The following is a 20,970-nucleotide window of genomic DNA, read 5'->3' as shown; positions in this document are numbered from 1 at the left end:
GCTGCCAGGGCAGAGCTATTCTCGATAGTGCATAGTAACTACGGGGTACAGTAACAACATAGTCATCATGTTTCCTAGTCTGAGTAAGGCCTTCTTGGGTCTTCGGTATGAGGCCCGTCGATATCCACTTGATCCTAAGTGGCCCTCCGAAGAACTCCGGCTATCAAACACTGCTATACTAATATTACAGGCTACTCTGTACTCCTCCTATCTTTATTCCTACCCTGTCTGTATTTGTTCTAATCATGTTAATAACAATCCTTCCAAATCTTGTTTTATGGATCTGATAAACTAGGCCTAAACGAGCAGGTCCTTGTATTGTACCAACCCCAACAACACGGGATAGGAATGCCAAATCCTCGTGTTAAGCTGTCGGCCCCATCCTGTAAAAACCCTGAGAAACTCTCTCCAGAGGATGCCAGGTGGATCCAGTCTTCGCTTAGAAGCTTTAGTCGGACGCTGCCAAACGCTAATACCCGCCCTGCGGGCCGTAAATGGTACCAGGGTTTGCATCTGCCGGCTAAATTGACCCTGGAGTGGGTCTTGCATGTTTCGACATTTGTTTAATTACTAGTCTGGCAGTTAAACTCCTTCTGGAGAGGGTAGGTCTGGCACTGGTGGTTCTTGGGATGTGCCGATCTCTAGAGCCGCGGTGGGATCAGCAACTAAATAAATTACTCACTCGGAACATTTCCCCAATTCCCATTGGACTCGAGAATATGAATATTACTCTGCGACAAACCCATGCCAATACCGACATCCCCCCCTTTCCCCCTTTTGGTGGCGTCTTATGGTTGCTAGTCAGAATGCGCTTCGTAGATCGCAATCGTTAACAAGCCGCTGAAAGGCCATGCACGAGTTGTGTGGTCCCAGATCCCAGAAATGAACGAGTCTAAATGACTCTAGCTCAAGCTGCTGCGCACCAAACACATTAAGATTCTCCGTGGAACTGGCTCTGGCTCTCCCGTAGATTACCCAGCCCTTGCTATATGTGTCTAGCCTCCCCGGCGTTGCGCCGTCCATGGTGGGATGAACTACCATCCGTCCCATGAACTGATTGACTTTTGGGATTTCGGTCAGATCACTTTGATAAGTGGCCATGTGGTTACGATCAGCGCAGGGCTAGAAGAAGAAAGTATAGATTAACTGGTCCCAGTGAAATAGATTAACGTCTCGAACATCCGCACTCTCAAAACTCCTTATCCTTCAATCGCTCCTGCGATTACTCTTCACGGCTGTCGAATCCTTCACGATGAGACTGTCCCAGATAATCGGCTTCATCGCCGTGTTCTTCTCGGTGGCTGCCACCGCCAGTTTGCAGGAGCTGGCTGCGGCGATGCCAAAGTGTGCGGTAGGGAATTTAGGCCCCCATGTTCCTCATGTTTCAAGTTTGGCTCCATTTGCTAATAATAACTCCTGCGCAGCTCGAGTGCTTTCCGACGGCGTTGAAGGCATCGTCATGCGCGCCGACGGACCAGACTTGCATTTGCACCGATCCCGTTCTGACGGAGACCCTCACCAAATGTGTCATGGTCACCTGCACCATCCGCGAATCTCTGAGTATGTGCAAAGAAGGCGTATGGACTGTCCGCCTGTATAGCAAGCTAACCTCTGCTATCTCCATACAGCGACGAAGAATGTTACCTCCCAGGCATGCCATGCTCCCATCCGGGACAGGACTAAAGCAGTTTCTGTTACAGCCATTGTTGGAGGTGCTGTCGCTCTGCTTGCTTACATTCTGCGCATGATTGCGAGACTGCCGTATTTTGGCGGCACACTCGGTTGGGATGACTGGACCATGACAGTAACCATCGTACGTGACTTCATGATTTACTGCTCTCCAGGTCAGCTGCTGATTTGTCTCCAGGTTTTATCGTGCATGCTTACGGCGATCAGTCCAGTCAGTAAGTATCCTGGAAGTCCATCCTCTGTGATCTCTTCACTGACATCTTCTAGTTGCCGAGTACGGTCTGGGAAAAGATATGTGGACGCTTCCGTTCCATAATATCACCATGGTCTTATACGTGAGTCCCCTTTGGATCAATACAGCGATAATGGCACTGACGGGGAGGGCAGCTATACTTCTGGGACGAACTGATTTATCTGAGCATTCTTCCGATGACGAAAATCTCCATCTTGTGCTTCTATCTCCGCGTCTTCCCGCAGAAAGGCTTCCGCATTGCCACATATGTTGCGATCGCCTTGAACGTCGGCTACCTGATCAGTTTCGTTCTTATCTCTGTCTTCCAGTGCTCACCCTTGCACGGCGCTTGGGAACACTGGGACGGAACAGGCAATTACAAGTGCAACAACATCAACGCGCAAGGCTGGTGCGCCGCCATCTTCAACATGATCTTAGACATCATTGTTATGGCCCTGCCGCTGCGAGAGCTGTATCAGCTCAACCTGTCGATGCGGAAGAAGCTCTACGTGATGTGCATGTTTTCCCTGGGAATATTGTAAGCCCCCCACCAAACCCCTCCCCGCCCCTTTTGAGCGGTGATCCCCCCGTTTGGTATAATCTCCTAACCCCTCTATCCAGCGTCACTTTGGTCAGTATCCTACGATTGGAGTCATTGATCCACTTTGCGTCGACTCAAAATCTCACCTGTACGTACCAGAACCCTCTCCCCTGGAAGCTAGGGCGAGTATCCGCAACTCTAACCCGTCCAAAACAATAGGGGACTACACCGCTATTGGCTACTGGAGTACCGTTGAATGCCATGTGGGTATCATCTGCGCCTGTCTGCCAGCCATCCGTGCGCTGCTGCGCCGTATGGCTCCGGGACTATTTGGAGACACGGCTGCCAGAACGGGCGCCTCCAAGGGCCACTACGGATCTCGGTCCATGGGGAACAGCTCTCGCATGGAGGGGTTCGATGGGAAGGTCTCGGTGAGGGTGAAAGGGGGCCACTCGGATTTCGTCCCACTAAACAACATGGACAACTCGAGTCAGGTCAACCTAACGTATCATTCTACATAGATTGATGCAGGGATTCGGGGCCCGGAAAAAGGCTATTTCTTTCATATTCTTGTGTTAATACCATTCCTTTTGTCCATGATCCACGTAATAAGCAATGACACATGTTATTCCAAACCACCGCCTTACCCCGTATGGGGAAAAAACGCTCGTGAACCACCGAGGCAAGGCTGAAGAAGCCATGTGCAATCGTCCCCTTTTCCCCGCGCGAGAACCGTTCTGCAATTCGACTGATCATAATCATGCTCTTCGAGTGACCAGAAATCAATCCCTCGAATTTCTTGGATCCTCCTGACGTTGGGGCCGTCGACCATCCAGACCCAGAAGTCCCGATGTTGACAGCGGGACCACACGAGTCTACGGCAAATGTCCGATGCCTGTGCTCTGATACTCGAAACAGTAGTACGAGCCACTGGGACATGACAGCCACCCTGCGCGGAGTACGGCGTAAGCAGACAGCGGTCTGCCATTCTGTAAACAAAATACTAGTAGTAGACTGTGGAGCCAAAGCAAAGGAAGTTTAGGGCTAGCGCGGGATCCATCGCCTGGCGCTTGGCGTTTCCCACCAGACGGTGCGGGTATAATTGGGTAGACGACTATCATGATCAGCGCAAGAAGAGCGCAAAAGGGAGATGCGCAGCTTCCGTAAGCAGCATAGCTTGGTTTTCGTGTGGTAAATGGCAATTGTTGACCAAGTGGATCTCGGCTTTCGTGGAAGTATGCTTCCAACGGTTTTTTAGTCTTCGCCTAGAGACGACGACTTCCCGCGTCCCCTTCAAGACCTGCTAAGCTATACTCGGCGATGATGAGCAGGCTGCCATCCTCTTCGAATAATCTTGTCCTCCTCCCGCCAGACGGCCGGGCACGGCCCTGCCCCTGACCCACAAGTACGGCTCCATGGCTTAGTGTATGTTAGCATAATACGCCTCTAATACAGGCAATATCAAACCCCGGTAGTCCGTCCTTCTTCTCCGGGATCTCCTCCGAACCCTGTCGGTAGTTCTGCTGCATGAGCCCCTTGTGAAGATGCGGTCTTGCTGGTGGTTTCAGAAGGCCCCTGAATCTTCGCAGGACGGACTGCATGCACGTTCGGCACCCTCGAACAGGGGGTTTATGGACAGTTGCATTTCCATGGTTTGCCCATCCGTCCCGTTCCCCGTCCAGATAGAGATCTTTTCCGTGGTGGGGTGGCGATGGATGGATGCACTGGAGTCATTGTGTTTTGACTCTACCCACTGTGAAGGAGGCGCACGTACGTACGGAGTACGGAATACAGATGGATAGGACTGGGTACCCAGTCAAAGCACCTTCTCGGATGCCTTCCCCCCGGGCTAGCCGGCGGGTTCGTCGGAAATAATAGCAACAAACACCACTATAATAATAACATTAGCAAAGGTGGTACCCGCTTCGAAGGAGCCCAAGTCGAGCTAGGCCCCTGGGTAATAATCAGTGAATGCTGATCCCTCATTAGCCTATGGTGAGCGGGCGACGCCGTTATACCGCAGAGCGTATTGGCAAGTAGAATGGCTTCAGGGGAGCAAGCTTCCGGCTAGAGACGAAAAAGGAGATTTCCTCAGTGCTCCTTCATCTTAAAAGGATTGGGAAGGTGAGAACTAGGGCTTGGACTGTCCTTTCGCCCCCAGTGGTTTTCTGCAGGATCAAGTGTCCCGTCACTTCACTGCAAGTCAACCATGCTTGGCCTCAAGACATTCGGTTTATTTGCGTTGCTGTCGTCCGTGATTGCCTCGTAAGCTTGCCCTTCATCCTCTGTGGCCCATCCTTGCCGGTCAACAGGATCTGGAGATACTAACCTCCCGGCAGTGGCCATGAATATGGCCATCAGCGGCTTCACGCGAGGCACGTAACCAACACTACCGCCGAGTATGACTATGTGGTGGTTGGTTCCGGTCCCGGTGGCGGTCCTCTGGCGGCTCGGTTGGCGATTGCAGGCTACAAGGTGCTGTTGCTCGAGGCTGGCGACGACCAGGGCAATGCCACCAAATTCCAGGTGCCCGCCCTGCAGCTGCAGTCGACCGAGTATGAGCCCATGCGCTGGGACTACTTCATCAACCACTACCAGGACCTGGAGCGCCAGGAGCAGGACTCCAAGATGACCTACCGCACGCCCTCCGGAGACCTCCACGTCGGAGCCAACCCGCCAGCCAACTCGGAGCCATTGGGAATCCTGTATCCCCGCGCCGGTACCCTGGGTGGCTGCTCGGCCCACAACGCCATGATGTAAGTTTTGAAGTTCCCTTTCCGCCGTCGACTGTTATCCTGGCACGGGAACTGACCCGCCGAAGCACCATCTACCCGTACGAGAAGGACTGGGACGACCTGGCCACGCTGACCGGTAACGACTCGTGGTCCCACGATGAGATGCGCAAGTACTTCGAGAGGCTGGAGAGAAACCGCTACCTGCCGAGCTCCATCATCGGGCACGGCTTCAGCGGATGGCTCACGACCAGTCTGACGCGGCTCGAGCTGGTCATCGAGGACCAGAAGCTTCTCTCGCTCATCCTGGGCGCCGCCACCGCGGCCGGCAAGAGCCTCGTGGGCAAGGTCCTCAACACGGTGACGGGGCTGGCGGACGTGCTGCTCCGCGACCTCAACGCCGACATCCCCTCCCGCGACCAATGGGGCGGACTGTACCAGGTGCCGCTTGCGGTGGACGTGCCCGAGTACCGGCGCACCGGGCCGCGGGACTTCCTCATGGACACAATCAACGAGGTCAATGATGACGGCTCCCGCAAGTACCACCTGGACATCCAGCTCGAGACGCTAGTCACCAACGTGCGGTTCGCCAACGACACGAGAGCCGGCGGACGTCCGCGCGCCGTCGGCGTCGACTATCTTCGCGGCAAGAGTCTCTACCGGGCGGATCCGCGTGCGGCAGCCACCGGCACGCCGGGCACGCCAGGCAGCGCATTCGCGGCGCGCGAGGTCATCCTGGCGGCGGGTGCATTCAACACACCACAGCTGCTGAAGCTGAGTGGGATCGGGCCCCGCAACGAGCTGTCGCGGTGGGGCATCGACACGCTGGTCGACCTGCCCGGGGTGGGCAAGAACCTGCAGGACCGGTATGAGACGTCGGTGGTAGGCAAGGCGGCGACGGACTTCTTCCTGACAACGCGCTGCACGTTCATGTATGAGATGCCCGACCCCTGCCTGGACCAGTGGGAGAACAACTTCCTCGACAAGGGCACGTACACGACCAATGGTATCGCCATCGCCGTCATCCGCAAGTCGTCCACCACCGACGGCGACCCGGACCTCCTCATCTCCGGCGCGCCGGCCAACTTCCGCGGCTACTTCCCCAACTACTCGTACGAGGGGCTGAAGGACGCGCAGCACTGGGCGTGGATCACGCTCAAGGCCCGCGCGCGCGACAACGCCGGCACCGTCGAGCTGCGCTCCGCCGACCCGCGCGACATGCCCGTCATCAACTTCAACTCGTTCGACACCGGCGTCACTGAGGGCGGCGCCGACGACAAGGACTTGCAGGCCGTGTACGAGGGCATGCAGTTCTCGCGTCAGATCTTCGACGACATGATCCCGCTGGATGGCAGCTTCGAGGAGGTGTGGCCCGGCCGCAACGTCAGCAGCGAGCAGGACATGAAAAACTTCATCAAGCGCGAGGCCTGGGGCCACCACGCCTGCTGCACCAACCCCATCGGCACCGACGACGACCCCAACGCCGTGCTGGACGGCGACTTCCGCGTGCGTGGCGTCGACGGCCTGCGTGTCGTCGATGCTTCCGTCTTCCCCAAGATCCCGGGTTACTATATCGCCCTTCCTATTTACATGATCAGTGAGAAGGCCGCGGATGTGATCATTGGAGATGCCCGGTAGTAGACTCCGAATCCTTTCTTCTTACTGTGTTTCTTCTTTCTTCTTCTCCACTTTCTTCTTTGCCGGGCTACCGGCCTGTTGGACTGTCCTCGCTGTATTTTAGCCTTCGCAGGGATAGACAAAGTATATAAACTTCATAATGATGGGAGGCCTATCATGATTTCATATGCAAGTCCCTTCGATGTTAGCATACAACCCGCCAGTAAACAATTGATGGCGTGACCGGGCGTGTAGGTCAGCATATCATGGATTAATGGCCGTCCACGCTATTAGACAGCTTTCATATGTGGTTTGAATAAAATACACAGTCGGGGTACGAAATGCCTCTTGATAAACCCTGACATCAGAGGTCGCTCAGGTATTCCCATAATACCTTTCCAGGTCAAAAATGGCTCTCGCCGCAGTCAGGAGACGTAGTCGGTCTTCGGCTCCGCCTGATGGTTGAGTTGAGCAACGATTTGGAGGTCAGTCGACGCTGTTCGAAAGGGGATAAAATAAGAGAAAGACCGCGGTGATGCAATAGATTAGAACAGGAAAAACATATGAAGTTGAATGCAGATATGCGCTACAATGGTATAAATCAGCTAAAACATGCCAGGGAGGGCCGCCACAAAATGCATAATAGACACGAGAGGTATAGAATAAGATGACAAGAGAAATCCCTCCCTAGATAACTGAGGTAGCACGAGATATCAAAGCCGTATCCTGAGGACAGTGTCAAGGCCAGAGACTTTTGGTCCACGGATATCCACAAAGATTCCCGGTCCAAGGGGAAAGGTTCTTAATGTAGGGATAAATGGTCAAAGTATGGTCCTCGGAAAGGTATAAGGGACAGCAATGAAAAGGACACCATACTGCGACAGATTCCAAGGACAAAGACCACCCAGCGCCTAGCAGATTTAGTCCACGCAATATTAGCACCGTAACGCCGATGCCTATTCAGTAACCAAGACGGAGATAGCACAGATAGAGGAATAATGGGGTGAAGCGGAAGGATGTTCGAGCCGTAGGAAGAGAAGGGAGGACGCTCAAACCTGCTAGGGGCGGGTGCGCAATCAAAGACTGGGTATAATCGAGCGACAAAGGGAAAACTATAGAATTCCAGAATCCTTCAAAGCATTCTGTAGGATTGTTTCTTTGACGGCGGCGAACACCAGGCGGATGTTCGTTGTATCAGTCGCTTGGGTCAGGCTAGACGTGAGATCCACGGTTAGTTGCATTTGATAACCCCTGTTGGCAACACTTACTGGGGATAGAGGTTCAGATGAGCTCGATTGACCTGATTAAATCGCCACAGGAGATATTTGGCCGCGCGATTCACATCGTTCCCGCCAGAGTAATCCGGAAAATAGTTGCTCAGTGGTGATCGGGGGAGCTTCTGCCGGAATAAATCCACCTTGTTCAAGAAAAGAATGATGCTGGTCCGCATGAACCACCGCGAGTTAACGACGGAATCGAAAAGAACCAAACTTTCCATCATACGATTCTGGATGGCACTGGTCAGCGCCGGGCCCGTGAGAAGCAAACCTCACGAAACCTACCTGATTGCTGTTTTCAAGCAGCACTTGATCGTACTCGCTCAGCGCCACGCAGAAGATAATCGAGGTGACGTTTTCAAAACAATGGATCCATTTTTTCCGTTCACTGCGTTGGCCGCCGACGTCGAACATGCTGTGATGTGTCAGTGTTAAACCGGCCAAGGGGTGGGAAGGGGGTATACTGTATGCTGAGCTGGCCCATTGTAAACCGACTCTCATAGATACCGGTGGTCTTCGTTCGCGCACGAAGCACGTCATTCACGTTGGGGATGTAATCCGGAGAAGCGATCCGCTTGGCTTCTTCGAAGAAACTGGAGCCGAGACGATTAGAATGCGCGCGGTTGTAGGGATGCGAGATCGCGCGGGGACTTACTATGGGGCGGAATCCATCAGATAAAATTCGTTCTGATGTTCCAGTGCCGTAGAGGTGCACGGGTCGTTCCACATGTAGGTAATGGCATCCCCGACCTTGGGGTCCAGGGGAACATTGGGGTCGGGTTCGAGGTTATAATTGTCCAGGAATTGGACATAATCGCGGACCTTCTGGCTGGAGGGAACGAGATTGAATTGATCGTAGACTCGGATGAGGACTTTGGCACAGTCGAGGAGATTCTTATAGACGGTCAGACGGTACATAGCCAGTTCCTCCACGGAGTATCCATTTTGATGGATGATTTTCATCTGTTTGACAATCGTCGATTTACCGCTCTCCCCCGAACCTACGAGACCATTGGGACGGGGACGTTAGCGTGGCTCCCATCGAGGGCGAGAGAGCTGGAAGGGAATCGGCAACATACCCAGGAGTAAGATCTTGCATTCTTTCCGGAGTCGCTTGGAGTCCTCGTCTATGGTCCGGTCGATGGCCTGACTCCTGCGCTTTTGCTCGTCGGTCTGCTCGGAGCTGACGCATGAACCCATGTTGTCGGATGTGTTCCAGGGACCAAACGTCTAAACCATGAGGCTGTCTGCGGAAGTGCACGACATGCACCTATCAGATCAGGCAGATCTGAAGCCCCTTGCAAAGCGAACCGGAGATGGGTTTGGTTGGCGGGATAGCTGGTGGACGGTATCGGAGGGTTGAGAAGGGAAGGAGAAAGCGGGCGCAACGGACAGAAGACAGCGACGAAGGAGAGGGAGGGATGAAGACGATTGCGGCGACCGACGGATGAGCTGTGTTGTAGCGAGGAATGGAGGTTGGCGCGGCGTGACTTAGAGGCAGGGGGTGGAAGAGGGTCTAGTGTCGGATGAGGTCTGAGCGACGGCTGCAGGCTCCCGGAGGGCGGAGAGGAACGCTTTGTGACGCAGTAGATCGATGAGACGGGATGGGAGCTTTGGGGGGGGATGGAAGGCAAGGAAGAGAGAAGGAAGTTTGGTGGAGTAGAAGATGGGAGTGGTGGTGGATGGTAAGAGGAAGTTCGGTCAGTCAGCTTGCAACGGTCAGACCGACAGTTCGAGGAGAAAAGTTGGGGAGAGTGAGGGGTGACAGGATCGAACTGCGGAGCGATGACGAGAGAAAGTGCCGGAGTGGATGATGGGGAGATGAGATAATGTAAGCAGCTTCTACACATGAGCTCCCTACGGAGTACCTAGGGAGGAATCCCTCCCAGATATCAATCTCTTCTCTTCCATCAGGAGAAATCTAGAGAGTCTACGGCGGATCAAGGATCAATCAAAGACGCTGGCTGACATGGTCCGATTGTGACTCGTCTGGTCCCCGAGAAGGCGTTCCTCGTCCAAGGTTAATCACTAATTAGTCCGGCCATGCGGACAGAGTATACGAGACACGCCGACCTCGACCGAAATTGATTGATTCGAGGTGAGTCTCCCGTCCAGACCAGATTCTCCTCCGACAGACACACTCGAACGATGCCAGATCCCTCCGTCGAGGTCGATCGGAAGATTCACGATGAACATCGTCATAGCTATCCACCCAGTGGAGACTGGAGACTGGAGGGCTTTCGTTCTGCATCCATCACCTTCATCCACGGTTCTCGGGTATTGTCGAGTTACGGTATTACCGGTAACATCTCCATTGTGAGTGAGACTCCAGGAGACGCAAAGCATTCGGAACCATCATCGGACTGAATCATGTTCCAAAACCTCGGTCTCCCCCGAGTTCTCCTGGGTAATTACGCCCCCCCAGCGCCACCGCCGACGGTCACCTCGACTTGGGATGTGATATTGGGATCTGACCTCCTGAAAAGCCTCCGTACCACCCAAAATAATAAGTCCCGGGAACATAGCCACAATTTCAGATTCCAAGCCCCCTTTCTTCCCCTGATTGGAAAGAAAAACAGGCTGATGTTCGGTCGTCTGCTGGCAAAATCTGCTCCCGATGATCATCGCTTCAGTGGGAGAACAGGGATCGTCACTTGCTTACGTACGGGGTGCGAGTCTGGTGCTGTACTCTTGACGGGGGCGGGAGTAGATATATATATATCGACTGAGCGGACGGAGGACGAAGGAAGAATCTTCCGGGAAGGTTCACCACTGGGGAGATCTGAATCAATTCCCCACCATGTATGATGACATCGACGGGAGGACAGAGCCTGACGTAGAGAGAGATCCTACTACGCAGGATGGGATGGGACTTTCATCTATTTTTAATCCGGTCAAGTGTTGCGCGAACTATGACATAATAATCCTCATCCACGAACAATGTCATGGATCATCATGATCCATGAGGTATCGTTGAATAAAAGCGAATGGAGGACTAACAATTCTACATGCTCAACATTATACAGAAGGTCAACGGAGGGTAGACTGAAAAGTGTCATGCTGAAGCTCAATGCTCAATCCAAAGCCTACTGCGTACCTAACTACTCCGTAGTCCCTACACACTACCACGATAGGAACACAACTTCAAGTCTGGAAAACTCCCGGAATTCCAGGAAGCAACTTCCGGCCAATCCCAGGGATCCCACCGTTCTAGACAGGTCGTGGGCAGCTTCATCGACTTTTTTGCTGCTGCCATCGGATCGCAGACGTCATCGGCCCTTCCAAGGTCGTTGGTACTGGAAGAGAAAGGCAGTCGGGCGTTCCCCACAGCCCAAAACCCTGGGCGCCACCTACTCGTCGTCTGCTCTAAGGTACCTACCTACTCTCTATCCAATTCTCATACCACCTCTCTTGCTTTTTCCCTCCGCCTCCATCCCCTCTTTCAATCCGCCGCCTCCAACCTCTTCCTCTCCTTCAATCATTCATTCATTCCAAGTCAAACTGGAAGGGAAAAGAAAAAAAGAAAATCATTCAGCGGAACAAATTTCCTTCGTCTCTCCTCCCCCAAAATCCCTCCCCTGAACTTCGTGTTCCGTCCTCCGACTCCCCAAAATGGCGGAATTCGTGCGTGCCCAGATCTTCGGCACCACCTTCGAGATCACCAGCAGGTACACTGAGGCGTTCTCATGGACATAGTCAGTTTCTCGATGGCTTTACTAATTCCTCTCCAGATATACAGATCTCCAGCCCGTGGGAATGGGTGCCTTTGGCCTGGTCTGGTACAGTTGATACCCCTCTTTTTCTGCCGCTGCACCGGATGCTGTTGCGTTTCGGGCTGACACTGACACGTTTCTCGCCCTGCACAGCTCCGCAAAGGATCAATTGACAGGACAACCCGTCGCCGTGAAGAAGATTATGAAGCCGTTCAGCACACCAGTTTTGTCCAAGAGAACCTACCGTGAGTTGAAATTGTTGAAACATCTGCGTCACGAAAATGTCGGTCAATCCCCCCCTCCCGCGACCTCTCCCTCCTGACTGACTTCGCGTAGATCATCAGTTTAAGCGATATCTTTATCTCTCCACTTGAGGACATGTGCGCCTCCCCACACCTTTTGACGGCCTGGATTGGGAACCTCTCACTGACCGCCACAGCTACTTCGTCACCGAGTTATTGGGAACCGATCTCCACCGACTTCTGACTTCTCGGCCGCTGGAGAAACAGTTCATTCAGTACTTCTTATACCAGATCCTGGTGGGTCATGATCCCTCTCTATTGTTCACGCGGCGCTGACGGTTCGTAGCGGGGATTGAAATATGTCCACTCAGCAGGTGTCGTCCACCGGGATCTCAAGCCCAGCAACATCCTTATCAACGAAAACTGCGACCTTAAGATTTGCGATTTCGGATTGGCTCGTATCCAGGACCCCCAGATGACCGGTTATGTATCGACGAGGTACTACCGAGCACCCGAAATCATGCTCACATGGCAGAAATACGATGTTGAGGTGGATATCTGGAGCGCTGCCTGCATCTTTGCCGAGATGCTGGAGGGGAAACCTCTGTTCCCTGGAAAGGACCACGTGAACCAGTTCTCCATCATCACGGAGCTTCTTGGAACTCCTCCAGAGGACGTGATTGAGACGATTTGCAGCGAGAATGTGAGTGACCGGCGCGGATTGCCGGACAACTCAAACCAGCGTCCCGCTAACCCCTTTGCTAGACCTTGCGTTTTGTGAAGTCTTTGCCCAAACGCGAACGTCAACCGCTCGCCAATAAATTTAAGAATGCCGATCCGGATGGTATGTGGCGAATTCCCCCCCCCCCCCGGCGGACTGCTTGTTGGGATGCTAATTCGGGCATAGCGATCGACCTCCTCGAACGGATGCTTGTTTTCGATCCCAAGAAGCGCATCCGAGCCGGAGAGGCTCTCGCGCACGAATACCTTGCCCCCTACCATGACCCCTCCGATGAGCCCGAAGCCGCCGAGAAGTTCGACTGGTCATTTAACGATGCGGACCTGCCTGTGGATAATTGGAAGATTATGATGTATGTACCCCGTGACTGGTCGTGTTTCGGTCGTTGACATTGGATCTCCTTCCAGGTACTCGGAGATTCTCGACTTCCATAATATCGACCAAAACGATAGCGACCTCGTCGAGGGTGCTGGAATGGCTCCCCAAACCTTCGCCTAATGGCTTGGATCTACACGAAGCCGGTAACGCAGCATGATAATGAGATTCTCCTTTTGTTGGCATGTAGACTGGCGAGGGGTTTGAGCTCTTTTGTGTGCCTTCTACTCTGTTCCTTTTATTTCCCCTTCTTCGCCCTCTTGTTCCCCGAAGTACATATTATATATGATGCAGCAACGCTTGGACGGTCTGATTAGGACTCTCATCGCATGGTTTAGAGTCGGACGGTGTGTGGTTGGGATCATTTGTAGCCGGATTTCTCCATTGAATGCAGCCGAGATATTGAATGTACTGTAATTAGCCCTGTACACAGTAGATACCTACCTTAGGACTTTAATATACCTGCCGCTACCACCTGGTCACGAGAGGCAAATGTAAATCATGAGGAGACAATCGCCAGGATCGGCCATAGTCAATCTCCGATTCTGTCACCGCCCGCCAATCTGCCGCGCTCTTCGTTTTCCCCTGGTCCCCTCTTCGTCTGGCTGTTGACCTCTACTTTACTTCTGCTGTCCTCTCGGCGGCAGTCTTTAGATCGATTCTCCTTCTTTTTCTTCTCTCTCTATCGTACTCCGCCCATATCTCCTCAGCCGCTACCAACCCCTATCGAACGTGTCACTTCCTCGGGCCCCGCCCCGTTCCATGACGGACGGTTCCACACCATGTCTCGTGTCCCAGGTCACCAGGACCCCATTGTGATGGTGATAGACTTCCACCATGCCAGGTGAGTCCGTGGAGAACCGCTTGGAGTGCATGTGATGTACGATTCGAGCTCCGGGCCGAGAACAATCGACCGGTTGGCCGCATACATCTGCACCCAACCTTGTCCCCGCCGCAAACACTGGACCGCACCTGCGGAAGACCATCCAATCAATCCCAGCTAACGTCTATCGCCTTGGTCCTTGGTTTGAATAGGGGCCCTGAAATCGAACTATGTTTTGGCGAAGAAGGCACCGACCCCGCCACGGAGAATGACTGGTCTCTGCTACCGTTTATGGCCCTTTCCGACGGAGCGCATATGTATGGTCTCTTCCGACTCCCGCCCCCCCCCCGGGCGGCGCACCGCTGGCAATTCCGGTTAACACGTCTCCTGGTTCCCTCAGGTCGACGGAAGAGTTCTCCTATTTTACGCTCCGACGAAAGGAATCCGCCACCGAGCCTGCGACCTCCCTCTTTGGCATTGCCTGCTCGAGACAGATCGACTCAAACACCCTCCTTTACCGTCCCCCGGACGTCACCCGATCAACGGTACAGAAGGCAGTTGTCGTCGTGACCGATAGCCCGCAGAGTCTGGGGCAATTGAGGGAAAAGGTGTCTATCGTGACGTCGGCTTGGTTTGCGCAGCGGTAGGTTGACTCTCCGCTGAGGACCAGTAGATGCGGGAAGCTGATATGTTTCCCATGACAGGAACTTCTCCGATACCGATATTTTGAAGGTTTGTCTCTGGCATCTACCGTGAGAGCATAGCTGATTTTTTGGGAACCAGAAATTCAGAGAAAGTCTAGTCGTCAGTCTAAACCAGAAGGAAGGATCAAAGGATCAGAACCTCGGTACGATATGTTGGCCATTATATAGAGTGGAATCAATGCTGACAGTTCCACTAGGACTGTCGCTACGTGAGATGATCCATGAATTCAAATACCAGACCCTCGTCTTATTCAAGGCCCTGCTTCTGCAGCCGAAGGTATTTGTTTCTCGGGTACTAAGAACGTCACAAAGTGCTGATATCGTACAGATGCTATTTTTTGGCTCCAGATGTGAACGATTATGCATGATACAGTTCTCGCTCGTTTCCTTGATCCCCGGCCTCATGAATCGCCTTCAAGACTGTGCTGATCCGGCCTTCGATACCTATGCGCAGACCGTCGAGAAGTCTACCTCCCTAAAGACAAGCAACAGATCTTCTCGTAAGAGGCCTCTATATAACCCGCGCTTGATTGCTCTTGTTGACCCCTATAGTTCTAGCTTACATGGGTCTGCCATTGCAGATATTTGGAAAGGTTCGCACGCCACCACCTACACTTACAGACCCCATCTAACTGTGCCAGGGGAGCATGTTCGGTCCTTATACGCCTCTGCAGCAGCTGGACCTGCTGGCCGATCACGGAACAAAGTCATACGTGGTTGGGTCGACGAACTCACTTCTTCTCCAACAAAAAGACCGGTATAGTGACATCTTGATTAACGTGAGTCGCCCCCGGCGCATCTGATGGGACTCCACCTAATGCATCACGCCACAGCTGGACGAAGACACCATCAATATCCTAACCCCATCGCTGCGTACCGCTCTATCCCTTTCAGTCGCCGACCGGCGCTGGATCGATCTTTTGGCCCAAATAATTCACGAAACCTGGGACGAGGCGCACCCCCAGCAGCCAAAGACCCATGGCTACATGGGCTCCGAGGAATTCATCCGCCTCCAGTTTGAGGAGTATCTGCTTGCGTTACTGGCGTGTATGCAGTACCACGAGGAGCTCAACTCGTACACCTCGGGAGACCCGGGACACCGCAGCCGAGCCCAGCTGGAAGCGTTCAACATCGAGGGCGACCCGGCGCTGGAGTTCAACCTGGAATTCCTGAACCTGTGGAAGAACACCCCCAACTACGCCCTGTTCAAGCGCCTGACCTCTGACGCGCTTCTCTTCTCGATCGTCGAGCCCCGCCATCCGTGTGCGGGCGGTCTCACGATCGACGATATCCAGCGTCGGCTCTCGCAACAGGTCGCAGACCTCCACCTGGACGAGCGCGTCCGCGAAGGCCGCGAGGCCCTCAACCGACACCTTAGCACGGGCCAAAAGAAAGTCAGCGCCGCGTTCAACAGCTTCTGGGCGGATATCGAGTCCATGCGGGAAGCGCAGCGCAAGCGGAACGAGGAAAAGGCCAGCGGTCAGTCGCAGCAGCGGTCCTCCACCGAGAAGAGCCCCTCGCCTCCCTTCTCGCCGTCGGATTCCTCCTCCCCTGCAACCTCCGCCGGCGGTTGGTTCTCTAGCCGGAAGCCCCCCTCGGTGGACATCGCCCAGGCCCAGGCGTCCGTGAACGCGGTTGGTCAGCGCGCCGGCTCGTACATCAGCTCCTGGGGCGCGTGGGCCAGCGAGAAACGAAGGGAATGGCAGGAGAAGAAGGCCTCGCCGTCGCCCACCCCGCCGGTCACCTCACCGTCGACTCCGACGCTGGCGAGCATATCAGAGGCCGCTGCCGAGGCTGACCGCGGCCGTCGCAAGTCCTTGCAGGCGCGCCGCAGTGAAGATTCGGTCGCCCTGTCCCGCAGCGGAAGCCGCCGCAAGAGATGGAGCAACATCCTGTTAAGGCGGGAGAGTGGAGAGTTCGGCTCGCTTCAGAGACGCGACGACGACGGTAGCGAATCCGACGTCGTGTATCCTCGCTCACCGCTGTCCCGGGAGCCGCCTGTTTTTGGAGATGACATTCCCGAGCCTACCAAGGCAAACTCGACTGAATCGCCAGCGCCAGCGCCGGCCGACGTTCACAAGGACGACGGAGAGAAGTCCTCAGAGGAGTCGAAACAGCCCACGCCACCTGCAGACGACAGCGGCCAATCTGTTCGACCTCTCCCTGAGACCGAGGCCGGCAAGACAGCCGATGACAAGAAAGAAGCATCTCCCGAGAAGCAGCATGAGCATACAGCATCTCCGTCGCAATAATGTCGAAATGGTTCATTTACGCAGAAATACGCCCCCTGGTCTCCTTTCTTCTTGGGCAGAGTATTAACATTGATTCTTTTTCATTCTCAACATATATTGCCCGGAAATACTCCTCCCCCTTGCACATATTCTGCTTCCCTGTTTCTTGTTCGGCTTTGATACCCTGGAGGGCGTTGCTGTGTTGCTAACACGGCCCTCGAACGACTTGCATATTTGCCCGACTTCTACAAATGCCATTGCATAGATATTCGCATTTGTCTTAATATGAACTACCTGTTTCCTTGGGTATTGATATTGGCATTTTTTTTTCTTGTGGAACGTGAACATAATATTTTCTTTCTATCCACACTCTATCTTTCGGTCTATGATCTCAGCTCAGGACCACCCGTAGAGTACCCTTGATATCCACATAGTAAGCAGCGCTGTCCTCGAAATGAGGAGTTGATGATACATGGAAAAGGGTTCGAGGTTCTGTCCAAGAAGCTCGATGTTAGCGTGGGTTGCCAGAGAAGTAGTCATGTCGAGGTTAGCATGATGTGCAGGGGAAAAGTCCGGGGGATAATCATTCATTAACATTAGTCCCGGTATCAAGGGATTGCGCCATAGGAGGGAAGGATATAAAGCATTCCATGCTATACAGAACTGAGGACAGATCGAATGCGTTATCATTTCTTGGTTGTATCCACCCTACGAAACCAGAGCACAGACCCAGCCGTACACCCCTATAAGAGAATAAAACATCACGATAAGAGGAGGCATTAAAAGGAACAACAAAGACGACTGAAAGAACAAAACACGCTAACGATCTTGAGTTGATTCACCAGAGTTAATTTATAAAAAATCATGCAATGTAGGCGATTTCATCACCATCCAACCGCTCTATATAGTCCTTCTCCATAAGAGCTTCAATATTCTTCTTGATATCGGGCACCTTCGGTGGGAAGCGAGACTTGACCTGCTGGATCACCTCCTGGACAAGTTGTACATGCTTCATCTTCTTGCGTGATTTCATAATGCGGACAATGGCCGACTATTTCCAGTTAGTCGAGTGGCTGAGAAATACATGATGTTTGCTACACGTACCTGAAGCAGCAGCTTGCGATCCTCTTCTATCGTCTTGTGGGTGTCATCCGACTCGACCTTCTGCTCGGACTTGATCTGGATGTTCAGATTGACCTTGATCTTCTTGTTCTTGAAATTGTAGTTCAAAGAGAAAGTGGTTCCAGGCCCAGGCTTCGACCCTTCGGGGCTAACAGTAAGTACCTTGGCCTTCAGGAGAATGCCCAAGTTTGGTTCCAGGATTTCCGGTGCAAGGGTAGTCGCCTTTTGGATATCGGAGTACTCGAGTGTGTCGGTCTCGTTAAATAGAAGCAGGATACCCATCTGGAAGGTTGACACTTGGAAGGTGTAGGGCACTTTCGTGTTCTTGATGTAGTTTGCCTTGATCTCACCTTTACAGAGCTGCCATAACCATGTCAATTTCCGGCCATTGTGCTTGTCGAAATAGAAGCTTTGGAACCGCTCAGCGGTCTTGACAATCTCTGGAGGCGCAAGGAAGTCGGTTGATGGAGCCTGAAGAGGCCAAAACCCGGTTCCCAGAATCTGGAAATGGGTGTCAACCAGCTTCTTCCGGTCTTCATCATCAAGGACCTTTTCTTGCCAATCTTTGTAGCTCGCGTTGAGATCCTTCGAGATCTGGATATCCTGGAACATGCGCTGCAGCTTGTTCGTATATTCGAAACCGCATGCTTCCTTCAGCTTGCTGATCATGCTGGTTTCCGCATCATCGGATACTGAACTGACATGCACCAGCCGCTTGGCAAGCATCTTCGAATAGAATTTCTGGAAAACATCTTTGTCTTCAATGTACTTAAAGACAGTCATAATCTGGACCAACATGTCTTCCAACTCAGACTCCTCAGCAGCCTTGGACCCCTTCTTGAGCAGTGAATCGGTATACTTTGCCAACAACTCGGGAGACTTCGTAGAGCTTGATGCGCAAATCTTGTTACGATTGACAAACTCACGGCAAGCGTTATCCAAAGACCGAACAAACTCGGACTCGCCGTTGAACGCTTCGTTGACCAGGCTCTGATATCGGGTGTGCACCTGTAATAGTGCATCCACGTACATCTTGGGTTCGAAGGCCTCGCCTTCTGTAGCCACCTTCTCAACCGCCGCCAGACCGGCTTTTCTGACATGGATCTCGAACTTTGTCCGCAGAGGATCCAGCCCATCTTTAATGCGGGACAGAAGTCGATACATCCGGGCGAGGTCGTCTTGACGTTCGTTGTCTAGAAGGAGCTGGAACTCGTCTCTGAGGAGTTCCGAATGGGCGGTGACGAGGACATCCAGGCAAGTTTCAGTGAGGTGCTTAGAGATGTCGGGGTGCAGGTAGAGCCCAACACGAGCCTTCTCTTCGTCCAAGCGGGCTTCCGCCTTCTTCATGTATTCAACCACGCTGTTTTCGGCCACGAAGCGTCGCGATTCATTCTCATAGTAGGTTCTGGTAGCGTCGATGAAGGGCTTTTCGAAATAGAAACGGTAGACTTCGAGGGTGGACTTGGTGCTGTCACTCTCATCCAGGCCAAGGGAGACAAAAGAATCGACGATACTCTTGATCTGTGATTGCTCAATAGTTTCCCCGTTCCGCTGCTTCTCAACCAGGTTTAGCACAGCATCCATGACCTTGGTGTGGACCTTCATGAAGAAATCATCCTTCCACTTCACCAGGTGCAGAGTATACACGTCGTAGACATTCTTCTTGCCCTCGTCAATCTCACGCTTGACCCAGTGACGATTAAGGTACCGGAAAAGATGATTGATGTATTTCGCGGCGGTCGTGTAGCGGGTCCACTCGCGGATGTAGAAACCCAGTAAGGCCTCATCTAGGTGACCCTCGGATTCAGTGTGGACAGCCTCGAGATGCTGCGAGAGGTAATCTCCAAGCAGCTTGTATAGTTCCTCGCCCAGCAAGTGTGCTGGTGACAGTCAGCATCCAAAGTAGTAGGCCGTCCAGGCAAGAGACACCTACCGCCGCGATGGGCTTGTAATCCCGCTCCGTTACTGACGGCCTTCTGTGATGTACAAAAGTTATGCACCGCCCTTCACAGATACCTAGTTAGTTGGACTGATCTCGTAAGATACGGGTTTGCGGAGGGGAATGACGCACGTGTACAGGGCCATGTACTAGACGACGTCATGTTAGTATCTTATCCCAAGGATACCCAAAATAAAGGGAGAAAGTCATACAGTCTTCATGTCCACACCTTCCTCCAGCTTCAGCATCACACTGTCAATGCCGTTTACCAAAAAACCCCATCTGAGTTGGTTAGTCAGATATCTCGTGACGTTGGAAGCCCAGGACTCCATTGCAAAGCGGTCTACGAGCCGGAGGAACTCACGTTTCCTCAAGATTATCCTTGTGAGGCGGTTGCGGAATTGGGGTAGGCATGTTGAGAAGCGAATGCGCGACTGGTAGATTGAGTGATGTTAGCCTGGCAAGGCAGAGAGCCGTGTGCCCTTGGGGTGAGTAGAAGGTCAGAGCCCAAAGAGGGCAGGGGGAAAGGCCAGTTTAAACAAGAAAGTTCTCACCTTTGGTGAGGGTCGGCTAAAAGATATAAGAAGTAAGATTGTCTAGGCGTCAGACGATCGACCAGGCAGTAGTAATAGGTGCTTCAAGTAGCCTAACTTCGATCGAGGCAACAGCCGCGCGGTTGCGGAAACAGGGACTCGCCGGGTGAAGAGACCGACGGGAGGAACGCCCCAAACGTATAACCCCAAGGCGAAGCAAAAAGCAAAACAAAGGACGCCCGGGGAGAAGAAGAGAACGGAGAGCGAAGAAGAAGGAAAAGAGGAGAATACCGAAGAGAAGTAAGTCGTAGTAGTTGTTCGGGAGGAAGAAAAGGCGTGGCGTTGTTGGGCGGGCGAGAGTCAGAGGGGGATTTTCGCCCATTACGGTAGGCGGTCAGGACACAGCCCATTGTTTTCCCATTTTGTGATAGATCTAGACGCCGATCTCACGCCCTCCTTTT

At 53.1% G+C, this 20,970-nt stretch overlaps 6 protein-coding genes across 6 annotated transcripts; 4 read left to right on the top strand and 2 right to left on the bottom strand.

The window, feature by feature from the left end:
* Positions 1-1,034: 1,034 nt before the first annotated feature.
* Positions 1,035-6,832, top strand: BDV59DRAFT_211391 (uncharacterized protein; the record flags this gene model as incomplete). The annotated part of the gene is made up of 10 exons (XM_073695789.1): positions 1,035-1,351; positions 1,425-1,560; positions 1,629-1,813; positions 1,868-1,904; positions 1,957-2,024; positions 2,077-2,459; positions 2,543-2,610; positions 2,682-2,874; positions 4,838-5,218; positions 5,284-6,832. The coding sequence occupies exons 1-10, from the start codon at positions 1,253-1,255 to the stop codon at positions 6,830-6,832; spliced, it is 3,099 nt and encodes a 1,032-aa protein (XP_073550679.1). The 5' UTR covers positions 1,035-1,252.
* A 656-nt stretch (positions 6,833-7,488) lies between these two features.
* gpaB (guanine nucleotide-binding protein subunit alpha gpaB) lies at positions 7,489-9,490 on the bottom strand. The gene is made up of 6 exons (XM_073687276.1): positions 9,168-9,490; positions 8,744-9,089; positions 8,553-8,681; positions 8,374-8,503; positions 8,080-8,318; positions 7,489-8,023 (listed from the first exon to the last, which is right to left on the bottom strand). The coding sequence occupies exons 1-6, from the start codon at positions 9,286-9,288 to the stop codon at positions 7,924-7,926; spliced, it is 1,065 nt and encodes a 354-aa protein (XP_073550678.1). The 5' UTR covers positions 9,289-9,490; the 3' UTR covers positions 7,489-7,923.
* Positions 9,491-10,731: 1,241 nt separating this feature from the next.
* BDV59DRAFT_146076 (uncharacterized protein) lies at positions 10,732-11,757 on the top strand. Its single transcript, XM_073687275.1, has one exon. It carries the CDS (start codon positions 11,029-11,031, stop codon positions 11,668-11,670), a length of 642 nt encoding a protein of 213 aa, XP_073550677.1. The 5' UTR covers positions 10,732-11,028; the 3' UTR covers positions 11,671-11,757.
* sakA (mitogen-activated protein kinase HOG1) lies at positions 11,299-13,331 on the top strand. The gene is made up of 9 exons (XM_073687273.1): positions 11,299-11,756; positions 11,820-11,867; positions 11,955-12,084; positions 12,138-12,181; positions 12,241-12,340; positions 12,390-12,746; positions 12,809-12,887; positions 12,951-13,134; positions 13,190-13,331. Exons 1-9 carry the CDS (start codon positions 11,701-11,703, stop codon positions 13,278-13,280), a joined length of 1,089 nt encoding a protein of 362 aa, XP_073550676.1. The 5' UTR covers positions 11,299-11,700; the 3' UTR covers positions 13,281-13,331.
* Positions 13,332-13,745: 414 nt separating this feature from the next.
* Positions 13,746-17,297, top strand: BDV59DRAFT_173395 (putative Avl9 protein). The gene is made up of 10 exons (XM_073688896.1): positions 13,746-14,001; positions 14,193-14,297; positions 14,381-14,623; positions 14,685-14,712; positions 14,764-14,827; positions 14,882-14,961; positions 15,013-15,184; positions 15,237-15,277; positions 15,326-15,463; positions 15,518-17,297. The coding sequence occupies exons 1-10, from the start codon at positions 13,940-13,942 to the stop codon at positions 16,934-16,936; spliced, it is 2,352 nt and encodes a 783-aa protein (XP_073550675.1). The 5' UTR covers positions 13,746-13,939; the 3' UTR covers positions 16,937-17,297.
* culA (cullin culA) lies at positions 17,298-20,969 on the bottom strand. Its single transcript, XM_073688895.1, has 7 exons — positions 20,531-20,969; positions 20,341-20,410; positions 20,189-20,258; positions 20,109-20,125; positions 19,971-20,041; positions 18,020-19,917; positions 17,298-17,966 (listed from the first exon to the last, which is right to left on the bottom strand). The coding sequence occupies exons 2-7, from the start codon at positions 20,388-20,390 to the stop codon at positions 17,778-17,780; spliced, it is 2,295 nt and encodes a 764-aa protein (XP_073550674.1). The 5' UTR covers positions 20,391-20,410; positions 20,531-20,969; the 3' UTR covers positions 17,298-17,777.
* Between the last annotated feature and the right edge of the window lies 1 nt (position 20,970).

This window comes from Aspergillus ambiguus (genome assembly GCF_047715705.1).
Source record: "Aspergillus ambiguus strain CBS 117.58 unplaced genomic scaffold BDV59scaffold_6, whole genome shotgun sequence".
NCBI classification, from domain to species: Eukaryota; Fungi; Ascomycota; class Eurotiomycetes; order Eurotiales; family Aspergillaceae; genus Aspergillus; species Aspergillus ambiguus.
This window is presented reverse-complemented; position numbering and strand designations above follow the sequence as displayed.